This window comes from Ascidiella aspersa, chromosome 2 (genome assembly GCF_963924565.1).
Source record: "Ascidiella aspersa chromosome 2, kaAscAspe10.2, whole genome shotgun sequence".
In the NCBI taxonomy this organism is placed as follows: Eukaryota; Metazoa; Chordata; class Ascidiacea; order Phlebobranchia; family Ascidiidae; genus Ascidiella; species Ascidiella aspersa.
In genome coordinates, this window is record NC_139448.1 from 31,751,388 (window position 1) to 31,770,696 (window position 19,309).

At 35.3% G+C, this 19,309-nt stretch overlaps 3 protein-coding genes across 3 annotated transcripts in view; 2 read left to right on the plus strand and 1 right to left on the minus strand.

The window, feature by feature from the left end:
* Positions 1-1,215: 1,215 nt before the first annotated feature.
* Positions 1,216-3,602, plus strand: LOC146164926 (large ribosomal subunit protein eL32-like). Its single transcript, XM_083382350.1, has 3 exons — positions 1,216-1,375; positions 2,310-2,477; positions 3,415-3,602. Exons 1-3 carry the CDS (start codon positions 1,283-1,285, stop codon positions 3,562-3,564), a joined length of 411 nt encoding a protein of 136 aa, XP_083238476.1. The 5' UTR covers positions 1,216-1,282; the 3' UTR covers positions 3,565-3,602.
* Positions 3,603-5,163: 1,561 nt separating this feature from the next.
* Positions 5,164-12,743, minus strand: LOC146164927 (uncharacterized). Its single transcript, XM_083381887.1, has 5 exons — positions 10,496-12,743; positions 9,805-9,965; positions 9,536-9,689; positions 8,935-9,145; positions 5,164-5,635 (listed from the first exon to the last, which is right to left on the minus strand). The coding sequence occupies exons 1-5, from the start codon at positions 12,356-12,358 to the stop codon at positions 5,292-5,294; spliced, it is 2,733 nt and encodes a 910-aa protein (XP_083238013.1). The 5' UTR covers positions 12,359-12,743; the 3' UTR covers positions 5,164-5,291.
* Positions 12,744-16,086: 3,343 nt separating this feature from the next.
* Positions 16,087-19,309, plus strand: part of LOC146164928 (uncharacterized) — a 51,158-nt gene continuing 47,935 nt past the window's right edge. Inside the window, exons 1-4 of the mRNA XM_083381425.1 lie at positions 16,087-16,302; positions 16,489-16,573; positions 16,780-16,858; positions 17,192-17,246. Of these exons, the coding sequence (XP_083237551.1) occupies positions 16,189-16,302; positions 16,489-16,573; positions 16,780-16,858; positions 17,192-17,246 (333 nt within the window). The 5' untranslated portion in view covers positions 16,087-16,188. The remainder of the gene's footprint in view (positions 16,303-16,488; positions 16,574-16,779; positions 16,859-17,191; positions 17,247-19,309) is intronic.

Sequence of the window (19,309 nt, forward strand, 5' to 3'; positions counted from 1 at the left end):
AATGACTTTAGTAAATGACTTGATAAATGCACTGGTTTACTCACTGTTTTCAAAAGACTTGACTTATTCAAGTCTTACGGACAAATGACTTGACTTGGACTTCAGTCATTGTGTCCAATTACCTTGGTTAAATCGAAGTGTTTTTATCAAATATATATTGATAAATTCGGAATATTAAACTGCAATTTTTCACATAAAACAATATCCTAGCTGTTTGCGTTTTTTTTGTAATTTTTAGTTAAGTTGTGGCTCATAATCGGACGAGTTATACAAGTTCATTAGTTTTAGGGTTTATGTTTTGTTAATGACTTGACTTGAAGTTAATATGTTCACAACACTGGTGACCGCTGGCTTATAAAGGTGAACTGAAGTGCTCTTTCAATATGGCCAAACTCAACATTTATGTTTGATAATTAATATCCAAGCGTTCTACAGTAAAATAATTTCAAGTTCGCCTACCAATTTATCTTTTAAACTGTGCTACAGACAAATATTGTAAGATAGTTTTTATTTCAGTAATTGTCATATAAATGTATTGGGTTAGGGTTTTTTTTTTCAAGTTATTTTGTTTTAAAAAACTAGAATATACTGTTTGTTTTTTATATACATTAATAAATAGTTAAACCCTACTTGGTGAAGATTATTACAAAAAAAATCCAGATTTATTATTCATATAACTTAAAACACCCAAGGATTTGCGAAGTTCTCTCATCAGAAAATAATTGTCCAGTAGGTGACGCATTTTTGGGCACGAGTTTGGGAAATCTCGCACCCAATTTCTTTTTCTGCACGAACTCAGCGTGTTGAACAGGTTTGTGTTGTAATTTATTTAAAACAAATATTGTGGATTCTAGCAAAGTTTAGCATGAAAAATGATGAACCACATCATGCAGTTGTATTTTTTGTCATGTATTTTGCGTATTTGTAGTGAAAATTAAATAATGACGTCCGTTGAGATGATTTTGAGGTAATAGTGCAATGTCAAGGATTTCGATTTTCAGTTTATTGACAGTAATATAAAACTTGGAAGCAGCGCTGGTCTAATATCCTACCACAATTATTAAATCAACGCACAATATTTTGGGTTAGGGTTCGAGTTTAGATGGGTTAAGTATTATTATAATCTTAAACCACCCAAACGATAACCCAATTAATGTGCGTTGCGGTAGGAATCTAGACCAGCCGCCTAAAGCCTAACCAAAACTTGAGATTACAACACGATAGTAAGCACTTGAATTACTCTTTTGCATAGTTTAAAAAAAATGTTTTAATCTCATTAGTCATGGCACCCCAACCGCTCAATGGAAAGAAGATCGTGAAAAAGAGGACGAAAAAGTTCATTCGCCATCAATCAGATCGCTACAAAAAGCTTTCAGTAAGTTTCATGTTTTTAGTTATTTTTGAATACGCTTGAAAATAAATGTTTGTTTTTTTGAGAATTTCCATATTTTTTTCATTTTTCCCCAAAACAAACCTTAAATGCACTTTTCTTTATTCGAGTTGAATTTTTAACATAGCAATACATTTACATGCAACATGTGCATGATGTAACAGCAATTAGTCAATTTTGAAAGTCACCTGTCGAACAATAACGGTTTTGTAATATTGTCATCCTACTGATATGACAGTCAACATTTTGTGTCAGAAGCCCATTCAAACTTTCAAGCAATATTTGTGTGCCTTTAATTTAGTAAATTGCTAAATGGTTGTGCCTTGTATGAGTGAAACAATTCATCAGTGTGCAACCCTACACAAAATTTTACAATCTGGCAACCAAGACATGCCTAGAACTCTCTCACCTGTACATTTGAAAATTGGGTTCTGTACACCCCAGAGATCTTGGTGTAAACTGTATATGGTGTTTTACATATAAATAGTGTTCATTTGCAATATTTAAAATATTTGTTTAAGAACTTAGAGATGACTGCAGGTAAATAGCTGGGCCAAACAGTAATTGACAGAAGATTACTTTAAATTGAAATTTTATCAATAGGTGCTCCATCCAATTTCACATCTGCATATATATATTTAAATAAAGATTGTTTAGTATCTGTTAACATTTTATAAAGGGGTGTTCTTGGTCCTCTAAGATATTTTCATAGTGAGCAAATTTTTATTGAAGTTAGCATACTACAAATGCAACATAATATAATCAGACCACAATGTGCAAAAGCCCCTTTTTTCCTACTATACAGCATATCCTCCAATTCTAAAATTTTAACTTTGGTTTAATTAACTAAACTTATCGATTTGTTTGTAGCCTTATAGTTCTATTGGAGACTTATTTAAAAAAAAATGTATTCTTTTAGACCAATTGGAGGAAGCCGAAGGGTATTGACAGCAGGGTGCGACGGAAGTTCAAGGGTCAGTATCTTATGCCAAGCATCGGATACGGAAGTGAAAAGAAAACCCGCCACTGCTTAAGAGACCACCGCGGCTTCAAGAAGCTTCTTGTGCACAACATCAGAGACTTGGAGGTGAGTACACTATTTGCTTGGCCTAACTTTAGTTCTGGCTTCATTTGTCCCTTGAGTTGCCTAAATTAAAATCCCATTTAACTCTTTAAATGCTTAGTTTTTAGGGGTTCCCTTACTCACTATTTTATTGTAAAAGTTCAACCCACTAATCTTGTGTTTACTGGATTGCAATTTATAACATAATTAACGTAATATTTTTGGGGTGGCAAAAGTGCAAAGAGTGTTTTAGTTTGGGGGGGGGGGGGGGTCCTAAGCCTGAAAATGTCTGTAGTGTTGTGTCGAATTTGCCCTGGTGTTTGACATAGTGTATTGATATTAACCATTTAATTACACAAAGTTTTCTTGCCTTATTTGCAGGTAATATTTATTGTTTTTTCAGTACCACAAGTTCAGTGTATTTAAAGGTTATTTAATACAAGAGCGTAGCCTTTGCCATGAACCACCAATATGTTACCAAACAAAATAATTGTAACCAAGCAGAAAAGAAATGACATGCTTCTGTCTTTTGAAAGCTTTATTTTGTTTGTTGTTCTATGTTAAAACTATCTCATACCTCACCAAATATGATACGAAAATAATAACTTCCAAGTTGTAAAAATATAACATTAAAGTCGTTTTTCTGTTTTTGTTTTTTTCGGATCTCCTAAAAGTATATAAAATGCTTTGTGATCAATTTTTCTTTAGTTGTTTTAATCTATACAATCATTCTCCATGGTTAGAAGATACCTGTTGTATGCAAGTTCTTCCGATTCAAACTTTCCACCGTGCTAGGTTTTTTTTTAACTGTTCACTGTTCAGACCGCGTTTAGTCGTTTTCACACATTTGAACTATTTTGTAGCATTTTTGTTGTTTTACGATAAACATTTTCTGTTTAAACCTGAACGTGAATTCGTCAATTTTCCTAGTAATTTAACCAAAGTGTTTGCAATTTCCTAGGTCCTGATGATGTCGAACCGCACCTACGGCGCTGAGATCGCCCACGGAGTGTCGAGCCGAAAGCGCAAGGTTATCGTTCAGCGCGCCAACGAGCTGAACATCTACCTTACCAACCCCAACGCCAGACTGCGCAGCGAAGAGAACGAATAGGCGCCATTACATTGGAAATAAACACTCAAAAATGACAACTTTGTCCTCTTGTGTACGTTTCTAAGCAAAGGTTTAAATTCTAAAGATATCAAAAGATCGTTTAGTTAGAATACTGAAGTTAAGAATTTAAAAAGCAATGCAGAAACCAAAACCATAAGTTACTTGGTCCAATAGAAAAACATGTTTTTCTGCAATCGAATTTGTCCGCGAGTACTTTACCAAGAGTAAGCTATGGTGGAAGCAGGGCTGCGAAGTCGGTTAAAAATACTCAAAGAGTCTGGCCCTGCCTCTACAACCTCTATTCTTCCAATTTACGTAACTAAGATAACGTGGATATTCAGCAATCCTATAGGAATGTCATACTGTATAATTCATTCACTGACAATATATGGTTGGAAAATATTCCACCATATGCGATCCCACCTTTACAATTTCCAGTTGGCGGCCATATCAGTTTTAAAATTCAGTACTGCACATGCGCATGTCGAGCTCGAGACTCCGGTAGTTTTACGCAGTCTTACTCTAGTCCGACTCCGCAGCCCTGGCTGGAAGTCTAATAAACAAGGGTGACAATTTTACTTTAAAATGTTTAGCGCGGCTATTGCGCGATCATCAGCATTGTGCCAAATGTGTTTTTGGTGAGTCTGTTGATTAGGTAAATGCTCTGTTAATATTTTTAATGCTACGCTGGGCAAAAAACGGCCCTCCAAGCAATGTAATGCGGCCCGTGGCTCATTTTCCTTGGTTAAAGCCGTTTGATGTTTGTGTTTTTTCCGATTTATATCGTCTTTGCAATATGTAGGCTATATTGTATCGCAAGGAACACATCGGAAACAATGATAAAAAGCATTGTAAATTTTCCTTTGCAAAATGTTCACGCATAAACCCCACTCATAATCTAAAGCTCGCATTTTAAACAAAATAGCCGCGATTTAAATCGTCCCAGTTGTACATTTGCGCACAACCACCAATGTTATAACAGGTATTTAGCGTACTTTTTATAGCGTCATAGTATGGTGTCGACTATTTTGACTAGCCGGAACAACATTTTATGTTTCTTATGCGGCCTGTGGTAAAACATAATTGTCCACCCCTGGTGTAGAAAAAACCCGATATAAAATGTACCATGGTCTGCTGACTTCTGGGCAGTGTTGTAAACAAGTCATTTTAAAATGACTTAAGTCCCAGTCAAGTCATAATTAGAGCAAGTCAACTTCAAGTCATGTCCTTGTCACAAAAATAAAACGTTAAACTATTAGAATTTCTAAACTCACATAATTAAGAACAATAATAGAACTAAAAAATAAGGAAAACGGAACATATAGCAAGGAATTTGTTTTTTGTAAAAAATTTCGACAAATAGCTCAATTTTATAAAAAATAAAATACTTGAAGAAATGCATTATTTCAACCCAAGTCATTTGTTCAAAAAACTTAAGTGAAGTTAAGTCATTTAAAACAGTGACTTAAGTGCACTTAAGTCAAGTCATTGACTTAAGTCATTGCAACACTGCTTCTGGGTAAACCAAAACAGTGAAAATCGCAGAAAAGAAATCCCAGTTAATCTTCTGCTTGAATTGAGGTCACCACAAAATCGAATTAAACGTTTAATTCGGCATTCCATCTACAAGTGTTTCATCGAAACGGTCGCAAATCAAGATAGAAAGAAATAATTTCACAAAGGAAACGATAAAATATCGGTAAAACGAAATCGAACAGAAAACGCGCTCAGTTCATCTCGGCAAAGTTAACCGTGCACTCGCTCTCCGAAACGTCGAAGGTTTCGGGTTCAACGACCGGCGCAGGCGGAGGTGACGCTTTGACGTCGGGAACAGCGGAAGGCCCGGGCGATCGTCTCGCTTCACTGGATTCGGGCATATCTTCTTCTTCGGCCCTCCTGTAGAAAACACCTTCAATGTCGTTGATAGCCAGATGTCGGAGTGCGTCCATCGCCGTTGAGGTTATCGATTCGCGATCTTGGGGTTCCATGCAGGAAGCTATGTCGGCGCCGTTTTTTTCTGTTGGATCTTGGATGCAGCGGTCTTCGCCCAGCAGCACGCCGTTGCTTAGGACTACCGAGCAAGAAATAGGTGCGTGAGATATAAAATGATTTGGTAAATTTTCCGGTCAGTACAACAATACGTTCAGTTTTATAACGCCAAGTGTATGAATTAAAGTGTTTAAATTGCTGATACACTTGTGACCAGTGACGTGCGGTGAGGTTCCTAGATGGTGAGGCACACATTTTTTCGAGTCACGTTTTTCTTTAACAGCCACAAAAACGGCATAGTACTAATAAAAAAATAAATAAACTCAAAAAACATTCAGAGATAAAAACAAAACGACTAAAAAGTAGTAAAACTACATTACTATAACAAACGTATTAATGAGTATATCGTTTATGACGTAACAGTGCATGACAATTGAAGGTGTGGCATGCCTGTGATCGACTGTTGTGGTAGGCTACTGCTTATAAAAGCTACAAAACAAATTGTTATTAAGAGTACAATATTTATAAATTTTTGGGTGGCCATGGCCTCCCTGGCTACGCAATATCGAGTTTTTTCATCCCACCAACATCCGACCAAAAAAGACCCAAAAATCAATTTACGCAACTAGAGACCAACAAAATCGCATAGCGCTTGATAATACCTTTCCAACGATGCCACACATGACTCGGTGATAGTTGAGGCCATAAGCTTTTATCGTCGATAACCGATCCTAAAACCCATAAGCGATCGCGGTAATATTTAAACGCCCGTCACTTGCCCAAGTGAACGAAATCAACTATCACCGAGTCATGTGTGGCATCGTTGAAAAGGTATTATCAAGCGCTATTCGATTTTGTTGGTCTCTAGTTGCGTAAATTTATTTTTGGGTCTTTTTTGGTCGGATGTTGGTGGGATGAAAAAACTCGATATTACGCATAACAAATGTTAAATTTGAAATATTTTCAACAATAAAATTTTTTACTTTTTTTTCTTTCTGTGGCATTATAAGGTTCGTAGAAATGTCTTGATGAAATTTCGTTCACTTGCACTTTAAATTGGGCAAGTGACGGGCGTTTAAAAATTACCGCGAATGCTTATGAATTTTAGGATCGGTTATCGACGATAAAAGCGTATGGCCTCAACCAGGGGCGTATCCAGAAATCCAAAAAGGGGGGTCCCAAATTTTCAACTTCGGGAATTCCCGTTTTTCCGTCTGACGTAAATGACGTCATAAAATATTGACAGATATGACGTCATAAAACAGCGATTGTTATGACGTCATAAATAATAAAAAAAATCATCAGAAACAGCCAATTAACGTCCAGCAAAAGCAAACTTTTAGACGCAAATAACAACGTCACACGGACATCGTTGACACTCCTGCCAGGCGCCAGCTGCGAAACCGCTTAGTGTACAATCGTTAACTTCAGGAGAAAAACGAAAACAAGTCCGTGAAATATATGTGATCGATTTTGGTAAATCCATTTACGGGACTACGCTAAATTAAAAGCACGTCTTTCGCCACCTGCAATACTAAACGAAGATCGCTTTTCTCTGGTGTTATTTCATTAGCGCAACATCTGCCAAAATGCCACTTCAATAGTTAATCTAGTTCAGTGTTTTTAACGTTTTTAACTGAGTACACACCTAGCGAGCGAAGCGAGCGCGATTTTTTTTGGGGGGGGGGGGAATGGCATTGTTTAAAATTTCTTGCAAGTTTTTATTACATTGCCGAAAATAAAAATAAAAGAAATGTTGAAAAATATATGTCCAATATTTTTGAATACGCTTTCCGTTTGGCAGCGAGGCACTTGGCAGCCTTCCACGGCGCAACGGTAGAGAAGCGCTAATCTAGTTCAATAGACAGCATCAAAACGTAAAAAACGGACGTAAAAAGAACATTCGCGCGAAGCGCGAAAATTTTTCGCACTTACGTAGTTAAAATACTCAAAAAGTATTTTAAATGGACTCGTGTATAGTTTGTTAAAGAGGCAGCGGGCCCGATTAATTACAGCGACCGCTTGATTGACTGTTATTAATTGTCGAACATCCACTTGTTCATCAGCCCACCCGAACGAATAACGAAAGGCGAAAGACAAAAAAATATCCTGCGTTTACGGTCGACCAAACAAGAAACGAAAAAGGCGTTTTGCCTTTGATTTTGGTTTCGCATTAGCAAGACGTGTGACCCAATTAAACCGAAAGAAACACGCAGCTTCGGACGGTGAGGTAAACCCTGACAAAAACGAACAATAAACGTTAATGTCACTTTCCGAAAAGGGGGGGGGGGGGGGTCCGAAAACCTTATATACCACCCAGCATTTGGTTGGTTACTGTCGTGCAAAGAGGTGAAATCAAATCAGGGCTGCGGAGTCGGTTAAACATAACTTCTCCCGAGTCCGACTCAGTCTGATGTGGGACTTAGTAGAGCCCCTAACTCGAGTCCGACTCTACATTATGTGTTTCATCCATTTACGTAATTAAATTAAGGTGGATATTCAGCAATCCAGTCATAGGGGTGTTGTATAACTGATTTACTCACAAAACATGGTTAGAAAATATTCTACCCTTTGTTATTCCACTTTTACAATTTATAGTTGGTGGTAATATCAGTTTTAGGAACTGCACATGCGTATGTGGGACTTGCATAGTTTTATAGCCGAGTCTCAAGTCCGACTCCGCAGCGCTGAATCAAATTGTGACAAACTCTAGACTAGACATGCCAACTAAATGATATCAATTTGCCAAACATTTTTATTTAAAATGCACACCAGCAGTGTTTTTTTTAAGGTGTTTTGGGGGACCGAAACGGTCCCCCAAATTTCTCCAGCGGTTTCCCAAATTTTGGACTTTTTGGTATTTAAATGAAACACTTGCGGTCTCTTAAAACTACTTAGCGGTCACCCAAACCAAACCTTAAAAAACCCTGCACACCAGTGCAAATTGCTATCTGTATATAAGTATAAACATATCTCAGCCTAAAAATTTATAGTTTTGTCCAATTTACAAGAATCAATAACAATTTTAAAACGAAAATGCCTGCAGAACAAAAAGTGGAAACATTTTAATACAAATAGACAAGCCGCCAAGCATACAAGCAAAAATGTAGACTACCCATTGCATACCTAATAATAAAGTATTTTCGTACTACTTCTCTGTTTAGTTAGAACAGGGTTTCTTAAACTTTTTTTATTATGGCCTTCTCCAAAATTTTTTTCGTTTGCGTGGCCAAGAGACTTGTAAAGGAGTATCATAAAAAAAAAAATTGGGAGAAGCTGTGACTGCAGAAGAAAAAATATTATTCTATTTCACATCTTGGTACCATTAAAATCAGTCATAAAATTTTCTTTTACAGCCAATGTGATATAAAATAAACTTACTTTCTAAACAGCGTTGAAAGACAATTTGAGTGTCTTCGTAATCAATGTGAGAATCAGTGTCAGTGTTGTTTTTTATTTGCATTTCGGCACTTTTTCGTGCTAAAGGAATCAGGACCATAACTACCCAAAGGGGCAGTTTTCGCCACTTAGTTTGCGCTTTCAGGCCCATGAAGAGTCGAATAAGAGATAAGTACATCTCATTACCTGGCATCTATTTACAAAAAAATAATGTTAAAAACATCCATTTACATCAACATTTTATGTAACATATAAATACATATCTTACAAACAGAATAATCAGTTAAAGCATTCTATAGACACATCTGTAGACCTCTAAAAATGTGGTGGCCGGTTTGGCTAGCAAAGTGCAATTTTATTTAGGTATGCAGGTATATATAATTGAGATAAATGAGTCAAGCCCAAAATAAAGTAAAAAACGTAAGTTTTATATTTTAGAATATTTTCCATTGCCTGTCACACAGTGGTCAAGAAAAGCTGGGTAGACTAACCATGGGGAAAAAGAGGACAATATATGTTACTTTAAGTGTTTGTTAACTGTTAGTTAAAAGACCAAGAGTTAGTATACAACATTCAATTTTACCTGACGTTGATGGTGGTACCACCGGAGCCTTCTTATCATGGACAAAGCCAGCTTGCATTTTTTCGCATCCAAAAGCTGGACATCCTTAGGTTTTGCATTTTCTTGGTCTTTTTCCTCTTCAACATAATCCTCGGAATGTTCCGGAGAAGTAAACCTATTCATAATATGAAATTAGTATTTCCATAAAACTATCTATTTTATAAAATCAGAATTATTGAAATGGCTTGGTAGGTCCCATAAAATTACACTCAAAGTGAACTTGTAAGGACCTTAGAACAAGCTTGAGTCCGGCAATTAAGTGATTTTCCACCGTGATGGTTTCATCACACATGTCAAGCACCAGTTGGTAGCTTTTAAGGTTGCCATTGAGTTCGAATGTCTTTTCGAGCAGTTCGTGTGTCCGTCTCAACAAGGTTTGGGTCGGTTTGTGCTGCAATTTAATCACAAACAGTTTCATAAATATTTGTCACACCGCATATACTGAGTGACATTTTTGAGTTAAAAATTATGTTCAAAATTAACTAAAAATAATATTCTAAATCATTGGTTGGGTTTCTAAACATTTTCAGCCAGTTAAGTAATAAAAAAAAGCACATTTTACGAAAACCAGCCATGTTGTTTTACAATTTATCATTCCATAAGTACCAAATACAATACAATTCTTATGTAGCTTGATAATCACCAGAGGATATTACTCGATGGGATGTGGCAACAGGTAAATACCTTCACATTCACATTGTCAGTTATATACTTAATAGTGCGCAACTGTATATCCAAGTCTCCCATGATTATTTATAATATAAATAAGTCTCCCATGATTATTTACAATATAAATAAGTTATTTTACTCAGTTATAAAAAGTTTTGTGAACCACTGTTCTTTATAAGTCAAGAAAGGAAACATTTTTCAAGCCCTTTATAAAATATTTTAGGGAAGCTATCAAAACAGTAAAAGTCTTACTTTATAAACGAGCACAAGACAGCAGTCAAACTTCTTGCCAAATAACAGGTTCATTGCACACTGGCCGCATGCTATTGTACCCAGCAATACTTGCTCTTGGAGAACCTTTTCTTTGGCTGGTACTTTATCTTTACTTTCTGTGGTAGTTTCAACTGATTCGTCTGGTTTTAAAACGCTAGCAGAATATCCATCTTCTGGTTTGTTTTCATGGGTTTCTGGAGATGGCTCACCTTCTGTTGGTTTGGTTCTGTCAATTAATTCTTCGCCAGAACCCTCTTCAGCATTTTTCCCCTCTTCTGAAACTGATGTTGTAACCGTTTCAACAGTGGAATCTGTTAATTCATTGGTCTGCACAGTTTCAAAATCTAAGCTTTCCTTTTTTTCCAGAGAAGATTTATGCAACTCATCAGAAAGTTCAATCGAGACCTTGTTCAGGGATTTAGAAACAGATTGTATCAAAATTCTGATCATGCGTTGAATCTGCTTCCCAATATTGGCCTTTCTATTTTTCATTTCCAGTGCCTTTTCAAAATCATTTTGAGGCCTTTCTTGTTTAATCTTATCAAGTTTCTTATAGGCATTTCCACCTTCAATTTCCTTGCTTTCTTCATCATTATATGGCCTTTTTCTGTTTTCATTGTAGTAATCTCCAGAGCTATTTCGTCGATCAGAAAAGTGTCTGTAATCATCTTCATGGTAGAATTCCATGTTCGATTCTTCATAGTCATTATTGTGCCATTGGCCACCATTACCAAACCTTCTATCATAACCACCCCTGTTATAATTTCCATAACCACCCCTGCTATGATTGCCATAATTTTGTGGTCCACCTCTAGCATTGTTGCCATAATATCTATGCCGACCTCTAGTATTATTACCATAATTTGGTGGTCCACCTCTAGGATGGTTTCCAAAATTTTGTTTTCCACGTCTAGAATTGTGGTCATGATTATAATATCCACTGCCAGAATCATTGCCATAATTATCATATCCATCACCAGAATCATAACCATATTTGCCATATCTACCACCAGAATGGTTACCAGAGTTATCATATCCGTCACCAAAATTATTACCAGAGTTACCATATTCACCACCAAAATCAGTACTGTAGTTGTCATAACCTCCACCCGAATTGTTACCATAACTGTCATACACTCCACCAGAATCATTACCATAACTTTCATATTCCCCACTGACATTGTTACTAAAACTGCCATATCCTTTACCGGCTTCATTTCTGTTATCGTCATATGTACCACCACTACCACTGTTGCCATACCCAACGTTATCAAAACCACTATTTCCTTTATTGCTGTACAAATTATGTCCATTGTCACCATAACCATCATAATTATATTCATCATTCTTCCAGTTGTTTTGCTGTTTATCATAATTATTTTGTTGATATCCTCCCTGCCATCTCATGTTGTTGCCTGGAGCACCAGATGCGAATGCATTAAAGTTTTGGTTTTGATTAATCGGTGGCATAGATTGTGGAGGTGGTGGTGGAATAGCAGAAAAACTCTGATTGTTCTGCCAAGATTGTTGATACTGGTCATTGAAGGGCCCCTGTGCATTTTGATAGCCCTGATTTCCCTGTGATTGATTTGGATACATTACATAACAATATTGATTAATATTTTGTATACGGTTGTACCTGTTGCTAAAACATAGATAAGTTTTTCTACTTTTGTTAATGAGAGTGTACAATTGCATTAAAGTTTCAGGAAATGACACGTGCTCACTTTGCAGTAGATATCCAGTCAAGTTACAGTAGATAATCGCACAAAGCACAGATAAAAAAATGTATATATTTGGTTTAAATAAGCAAAGCATACAATTGAAGAAAATGTGACACATTACGCAATAAAAAAGAATCACATATTGTTCAATATAATGGAATTTAAAGTCTTAACAATAGTTGCAATTTGGAGAGTTTGTGGGTTAACGTTCACCAGATTAAATCTAAAAGAAGTTTGTTGTTGTCATACAGCATACCGTTTCTGTAAAACTTTTAGATATAATAATATTTTAATGTTGTGTTTTAAAGACTTTCTTGGGATTACTATCATGACAAAATATTTTTTTTATAAAATTGTATTTTCTAACAATTTCAAAAAAATATTGGATTGTTCAGCATAGCAAAGAATAGTGACAAAATCATAATTGAAGTGGGTTACGTATTTAGTGAGTACAAAATTACTACCACACACCATTAGCATTAATTTGGTTTAAAGAAAGTCACTAAGGCTGAATACGCGTCAACAAGTAATTTTTAATCACCATATTATCAAGACCTTTTTCTTTGAAGTTAGGTTTAATGAAATCATAACTGTTAAGGCACTTGATTTGAAAACAACTTTCAAAACATTGTTCAACAACACTTTGTGGTGTGTTATGGGGTGGACCACCATACTTAGTTGCATCATACTCAAATGCGTTTAGCAATATCTTGCCATTGGTATTGACAAGCTGTCTCATAATTGAGGCATATTTTTGACGATCTTCAGTGTTTATTGCAACAAAGCTTCCTCTATCCCAAACTGCATCAAACTTTCCAATTAACTCTGTACTTGCTTTAAACATGTCTCCACAAAAGATTGATATGCTTGCATTATCTGCCTTGTAGCATTGCAACGGCGCTCCAGGTTTTGAAGCTTTTTGATACTTTAGAGATTGTTCTTCGAAAAATTCATTAACTGCCTTTTCGGAAAACTCCAAGCCCACAACCTCATGCCCTTTGTCTGCCAAATATTTCATGTCAACCGTCTTGCCGCAAAGAGGAACAAAAACTCTTGAAGGATTTGGAAGTAAGAATTGTTCATGTTTCATTAAGTCATCATGGACCGTTGGTCGATGGAATGCAGTCTTCCCAATTTGCCAGTTGGCATCCCAATCCTCTGATGAAAGCTTTGTATCTTTTACTTGAGCCATTGTAAAATTATAAATGTAAGATGTATACCTGAAACACAAAATATTGTTAAAATCTTTAATGCACATGACGTAACATAATTTGTTATCTGTGCTTCTATAGCCAGTCTGCATTTCAAGGCATTTTACGTGGAGATTTCCAGTGTGCATTCAACAACAAATTTTAAGCTGTGCACTGTGTGCAGATGTGCAATTATGTTTTTTTGCACACCTTGGATTGGAAATTCTACCAGACTAGTTTTTCTCAAAATTTAGAGGCGCAATATGACAATTTATGTGTAGCCTACCACTGATTTTATTAGAAAAACTATCGGGTGTGCAGTGCACCTGTCACAGAATGCAGACCATGGGCTCAGTGTGTTCGACATTAACCTGTATTACTGGATAAGAAAAATATAAATATCTCTCATACGCAATATCCAAAGCTTCCAACCTGATAAGTCGCACTGCACAACATGTCATACTTTGCATCGCGCGTTTGGGCTGAATAGATTTTCCTAAACGGGAAAAGCACACTTACATCGCAAAGCACAAAAAAGTGCATTTACATAGTAAAAGTTGGCAAAAATTTCGTTGACATGACCCCGACCCAAAATATACCACTGCACTGAGGGTTACCGGTCCTTTATTTTAGTTGAAAAAACGAAATATATCATTAAAACTTGAAACAACATTGTTTTACAAAACTTGCTGATAGTGCACAGTGCACACGGATGAGTTTTATCACTTGACTGATTTTGGTTTGTTTATTAGTTAAACAAAGAATTTCAACCTTAATGTTAATTCATTTAACAATAGTTATGTTGAATTGCGCAAGAACATATCTAAGCGGCTATAAATTTGTTTGTTTGAACCTGAAAAAACAAATAACCGACAACAAATTTACAAATTTAAACACTTTGTGTTTTGACAAAAGCAACCGCAAGGAGCGCTGCTAAGCAACACTTTTTAACATCCTAAAAAAATTGGAACAAGTTGTTGAACAGAATGCGACTGCAAAAAAAGTCGCGTCACTTGTTTGCAAATGCCTGCAGTTTTCATTTTAGTGCGTACTATTTGTGGTGATCAGTTATGTTGAATGCATTCGTTGTAAATCAGACTGAAATATAATTGACTTTTATACCAGACTATATGCCCTGAGACTCGTGACACATTTTTTACAAAATTATTATTTGTCAGTAGTGGAACAACTAGAAAGTTATTATTATTTTTTAATATTTTACCTATTTTTTATTAAAATGCACATTCTGTTGTAAGTACACACAGGCCAGGGCAGTGCTTTTTTGTGGTAATATTATAGACCTATTTACTTGTTTTTGTGGATATCGGTGGATTTTATTTACGTTGTTTGTTTCACAGAATGTTATAGAAACGCACCACATTATTTTAGATTGGATGCATTTTTATGGCTTATTTTAAACAATTTAATTCCTTTTCAAGCAACATTAAACTAGTCTTTCAGCTTGATTGAGAATTCAGGTATCCTATGCTAAAATAGTTTACACCCACAAAGCTATTTTTTGTCATAAATTCTTTATGCCAGTAATCTTATATGCTAAATGTGGGCGCTCTTTCACTATTGTACGTAGAAAATTATGCAAAAACAAAAATAATATTACCGCATACCACAACACCTATTGTTTGGGTTAGGGTGCGGGTTAGCGTTTGGGTGAGGGTGGGTCAAGTAATATTATGTTTATTATTAATAATAACTTGACCCACCCTCAACCAAACGCTAACCCGCACCCTAACCCAAGCACTATGTGTTGTGGTATGCGGCATTTGAAGAAAAAAAATTTCTTATTAATTTTTACGTACAATAGTGAAAGAGCGCCTAAATGTGTCATAGGTGCGGCATTGGGCTAGCCTACCACGTGAAATATTGTTGGCAAAAGGACTGGAATGCAATCAGGAAGCATGGATGCTCAGATCATTTCATTAAACTTCATTTTGTATGATTTAGTTATCTCTCAATACAGAAAAAAACAATTTATGTCCACTGGTCCCTTAACTATAATTATCCATGTTTTCATAAATTAGTAAGTGATCATACGCATAGATCACTGTGGAAAGTATGGCATGTGTACTCGTGAGATTTTTTAACAGACCCAAATCCACCTGCGCGAACTTGGCGCGCTGGAATAGGTTTTGGGCAATATCTCCGAAAGTTGTGAAATTTCAACTCTGTATCGATACAGAGTTGAAAATTTTTACACAGTCCTTGTATTGGTTACATCTTTCCAGCAATCACACTTTCAGCGAAAAATATTGAAAAAAGATTAATATTCTTATACTAGCAGGGTGCACTTGATTACCCTGATTGTTTTGGCCTTGCATCTGCATTAACTCATAAAGATCCGGGCATGTAGATACATGTGTTTCATTGGCAATTGGCCTACCACTAGCATAATTGAGAAGTAATTGCACTCTCAACCATGGTCAAGTATTTCTAAAAATCTCTTTAAAACGCATTTAAATTCACCAACTTTAGCCCCGTATTCATTTTTTTCACAAATTTGTAACTTTATTACAGGTGCTCAAGTTTACGCAGTAACTTAATTCTGGCCGTTTAAATTCAAGTTGCTTAAACATCTACCATAAGTTTATTGGTAAATCTAACATGAATGACCATATTTTTTTTTCAAAACAGAAATACATTTGGTGCTTATTTATTACTGTGCAATTGATAAAACAACTGGTGAAGAACGAAGATGCCAATTGTAAATTACTTCATATCTTTCTTCTCGTGAGTTACATCTATGGAATCAAGATACAATCAGTTTTCCAAGAAAGTAACTTTGCAGCGTGGCCCCAATGGATTTGGTTTCACTCTTCGCCACTTCTTGGTCTATCCAAACCAGTCTGTTGAAAAGGTATTAGTGCCATTTTTTAGTTTGAACTGTCAGTTTTGATACTGTACTGCTGTGATATAAGATCTTTAATAAAATAATGTTTACATTTACTTGTAACTACTTTGTAAAACAGCACATTTACTTGTTCGGGAACTTTCGGCATATCTGTGTGAACTCTAATTGTGGCAATGTATCATAATTTTTCAGAACTGTCGTGGCGAGCCTCTTGAAACAACATTTGTGCAAACAGTGAACAAGGGCAGTTCGGCACACAAGTTCGGTCTTCAAGAAGGTGCAAATTCGTTTTTAGTGAACTTTTGGTGTTTGACATTTAAACCAAATATCTAAAGACCTATTTTTGGTATTACATTACAATAGTGGTTACCTCAAAGTTAAGCTATTTTTATTCATATCTGACCTGAATGGCTACCATAACTATTGTAAAGAGCTTGGTATTTGTTTAAGCTTATTTTTTAGCATAATGTCTTTGTTTTCAAGGTGATAGAATATTATCTGTGAATGGAGAAAGTGTTTCTGGAAAATCCTACAAAGATATTGTTCATCTAGTCAAAGAAAGGTATTATTGTGTGTTGCTTGTTTTACAAATCGAAAGCCTTATTGCCTAAAACGTTAGAATTGTGAATAAACGATGATTAATAAAACAACTACTGTAACAGCATTTTTAATATTTATACTTATATAATGGAATTAATCCACTAGTCCCAGCATAGTTCGCTGTCTGTCTGGCAGCATAAATCTAACTTTAAGTTGTAGAATATACACACATGGAGCTTGTGTTGATAATATAAAATTGATGTATATAATTAAAAGTGATTCTAGTTTAAAAAAGTTTGATTTGGTTAATATTCTTTGTTGGAAATTGGGATTAAGATACTGTTTCATTTCTCAGCCCAGACCAAGTTGATCTCCTTTTGGTTTCAAGAAAAGACGACATTCTTCAAATGGTAAGTTGTGAGTGCTTTCATTAGGTGGCGAAACAAAATGCTCTTGAAAGTTATTGTGTGGATTTAGGCAGTGCTTGATGAAGGCCAGTATTGAACTGCTTAAACCTGCATTCATTTTCACTGTGCAAATACAAAGCTTGGGATGGTTATTTAGCTTTTCAAATAGGTTGTCTGGATGTGGGTTTTGTGTTTGAACTGCTGAGCTGTTAATCATTTTCCAAGTTCACTAGATTTTTTCTCTTTGCTTTCCCAGCAGTTTGTGGGAATTTTTTTCTAGTTAGTGATATTACTATAACCAATATTAATAATGTATATACTTTTTTCGCACAAATTTACGTTTCTAAAATGTTGATTGTGCCTATTTATAGTTTTGTTTTGTGCTATTTGCTGGGAAATGATTTAAAATAACATTTACAACTCACAATTAATCAGTTTATAAAGGTCATAATACCTAAAGCCAATACTGTGAATGATGTGTTTAATATCAGCCAGAGAATGCTAATCCTCCTTTTCTGGCCTCATGCAGCTGCTATTATTGAACTCCTACCAGGCACATGGCCACATGTTATTGCCAAAACCCATTTCTTGCCTGCTGCCAGTTAATAACCTCAGGAATGTCTGAAGAAAATTGATGCCTGGTGTAGATAATTAAATAAAACGTACAGCTGTTTGTTTTTTAATCAAATTGTAAATATATCACTGTGTGGTTAAATTTTATATGATGTTCTTAAGTATGATAGTTGTTTGATAACTCTGGTTTATTTTATAATCAATATGCAAATTGTTTTGTATTAAGGTTTTTCTGGATCACTGTGTCTTACATTTTTATGAATTTACTTTAGTATAACAGTTGTTCAATAACCCTGATTTATTTTTAGTTTGAAATGCAAATTGTTTTATAAAGGTTTTCCTACATAGCTGTGTCTTACATTGTTGTGTGTGTGTACTTTAGTATAAAAAAAATGTTAGATGCTCTGATGTAGGTAGAAATATCTGTGGCTTGCTTTGTTGTTTGTGGGGTCATTAAATTTTATTTGAGGTAGTGGCAGTTCCCTTTTGAAATAGGGCTTGGCAGTTCAGTTGCAGTTCCGTTATCTGATGCTTTTATCTTTTGTTAAAAAACATTTTGGCAACTGCTTGTAAGAGGTTCTCAGGTGCACCTTCATATCAGATTTTAAGTCCCATGGAAGGACTGGCATTTTGTTAGATAGATTTTTAGGGAAACTTGGATTTTTGCTGTTTACCACATTTTTGTTATTATTATAAATTAAACCAAAATAAATATTTAAATTATTTCTAATAAATTAAAACACCCAAACTATGGATTACAAGGTCCTTTTTGTGATTTGTCAAATTTGCTTTTTTGAAACCTTGGTGCTTAAATTGGCTTGGTAATTACATAAACTTTGTTTTGCTATTAAATAAGTTGCGCTTTTAATTGAGCTTTAAATCTTCAAATCATATCGTTTTGCAAGGTAAATTATAAGCAAATTCAGAGCGTTTTTTTTACTTCTCGTTTGTAATAAGTTTACAGACATTTTTAATCAACCTTCTAACAGTGGCGTTATCGTTTCATAAGGTAACTTATAAGCAAACTTAACGCGTTTTTTTACTTCTTATTTGTAAGAACTTCAGAGTTATTTTGCCTTTTTAATCAAGTTTTAAACATTGGCGTTGTCTTTTCAAAAGGTAAACCATAAGCAAATTCAAGGCCTTTTTTTACTTCTCCTTTGTAATAAGTTTACAGACATTTTGCCTTTTTAATCAAGCTTCCAACAGTGGCGTTATATCGTTTCATAAGGTAACTTATAAGCAAACTTAACGCGTTTTTTTACTTCTCTTTTGTAAGAACTTCAGAGTTATTTTACCTTTTTAATCAAGTTTTAAACATTGGCGTTGTCTTTTCAAAAGGTAAACTATAAGCAAATTCAAGGCCTTTTTTTACTTCTCGTTTAATAAGTTTACAGACATTTTGCCTTTTTAATCAAGCTTCCAACAGTGGCGTTATATCGTTTCATAAGGTAACTTATAAGCAAACTTAACGCGTTTTTTTACTTCTTATT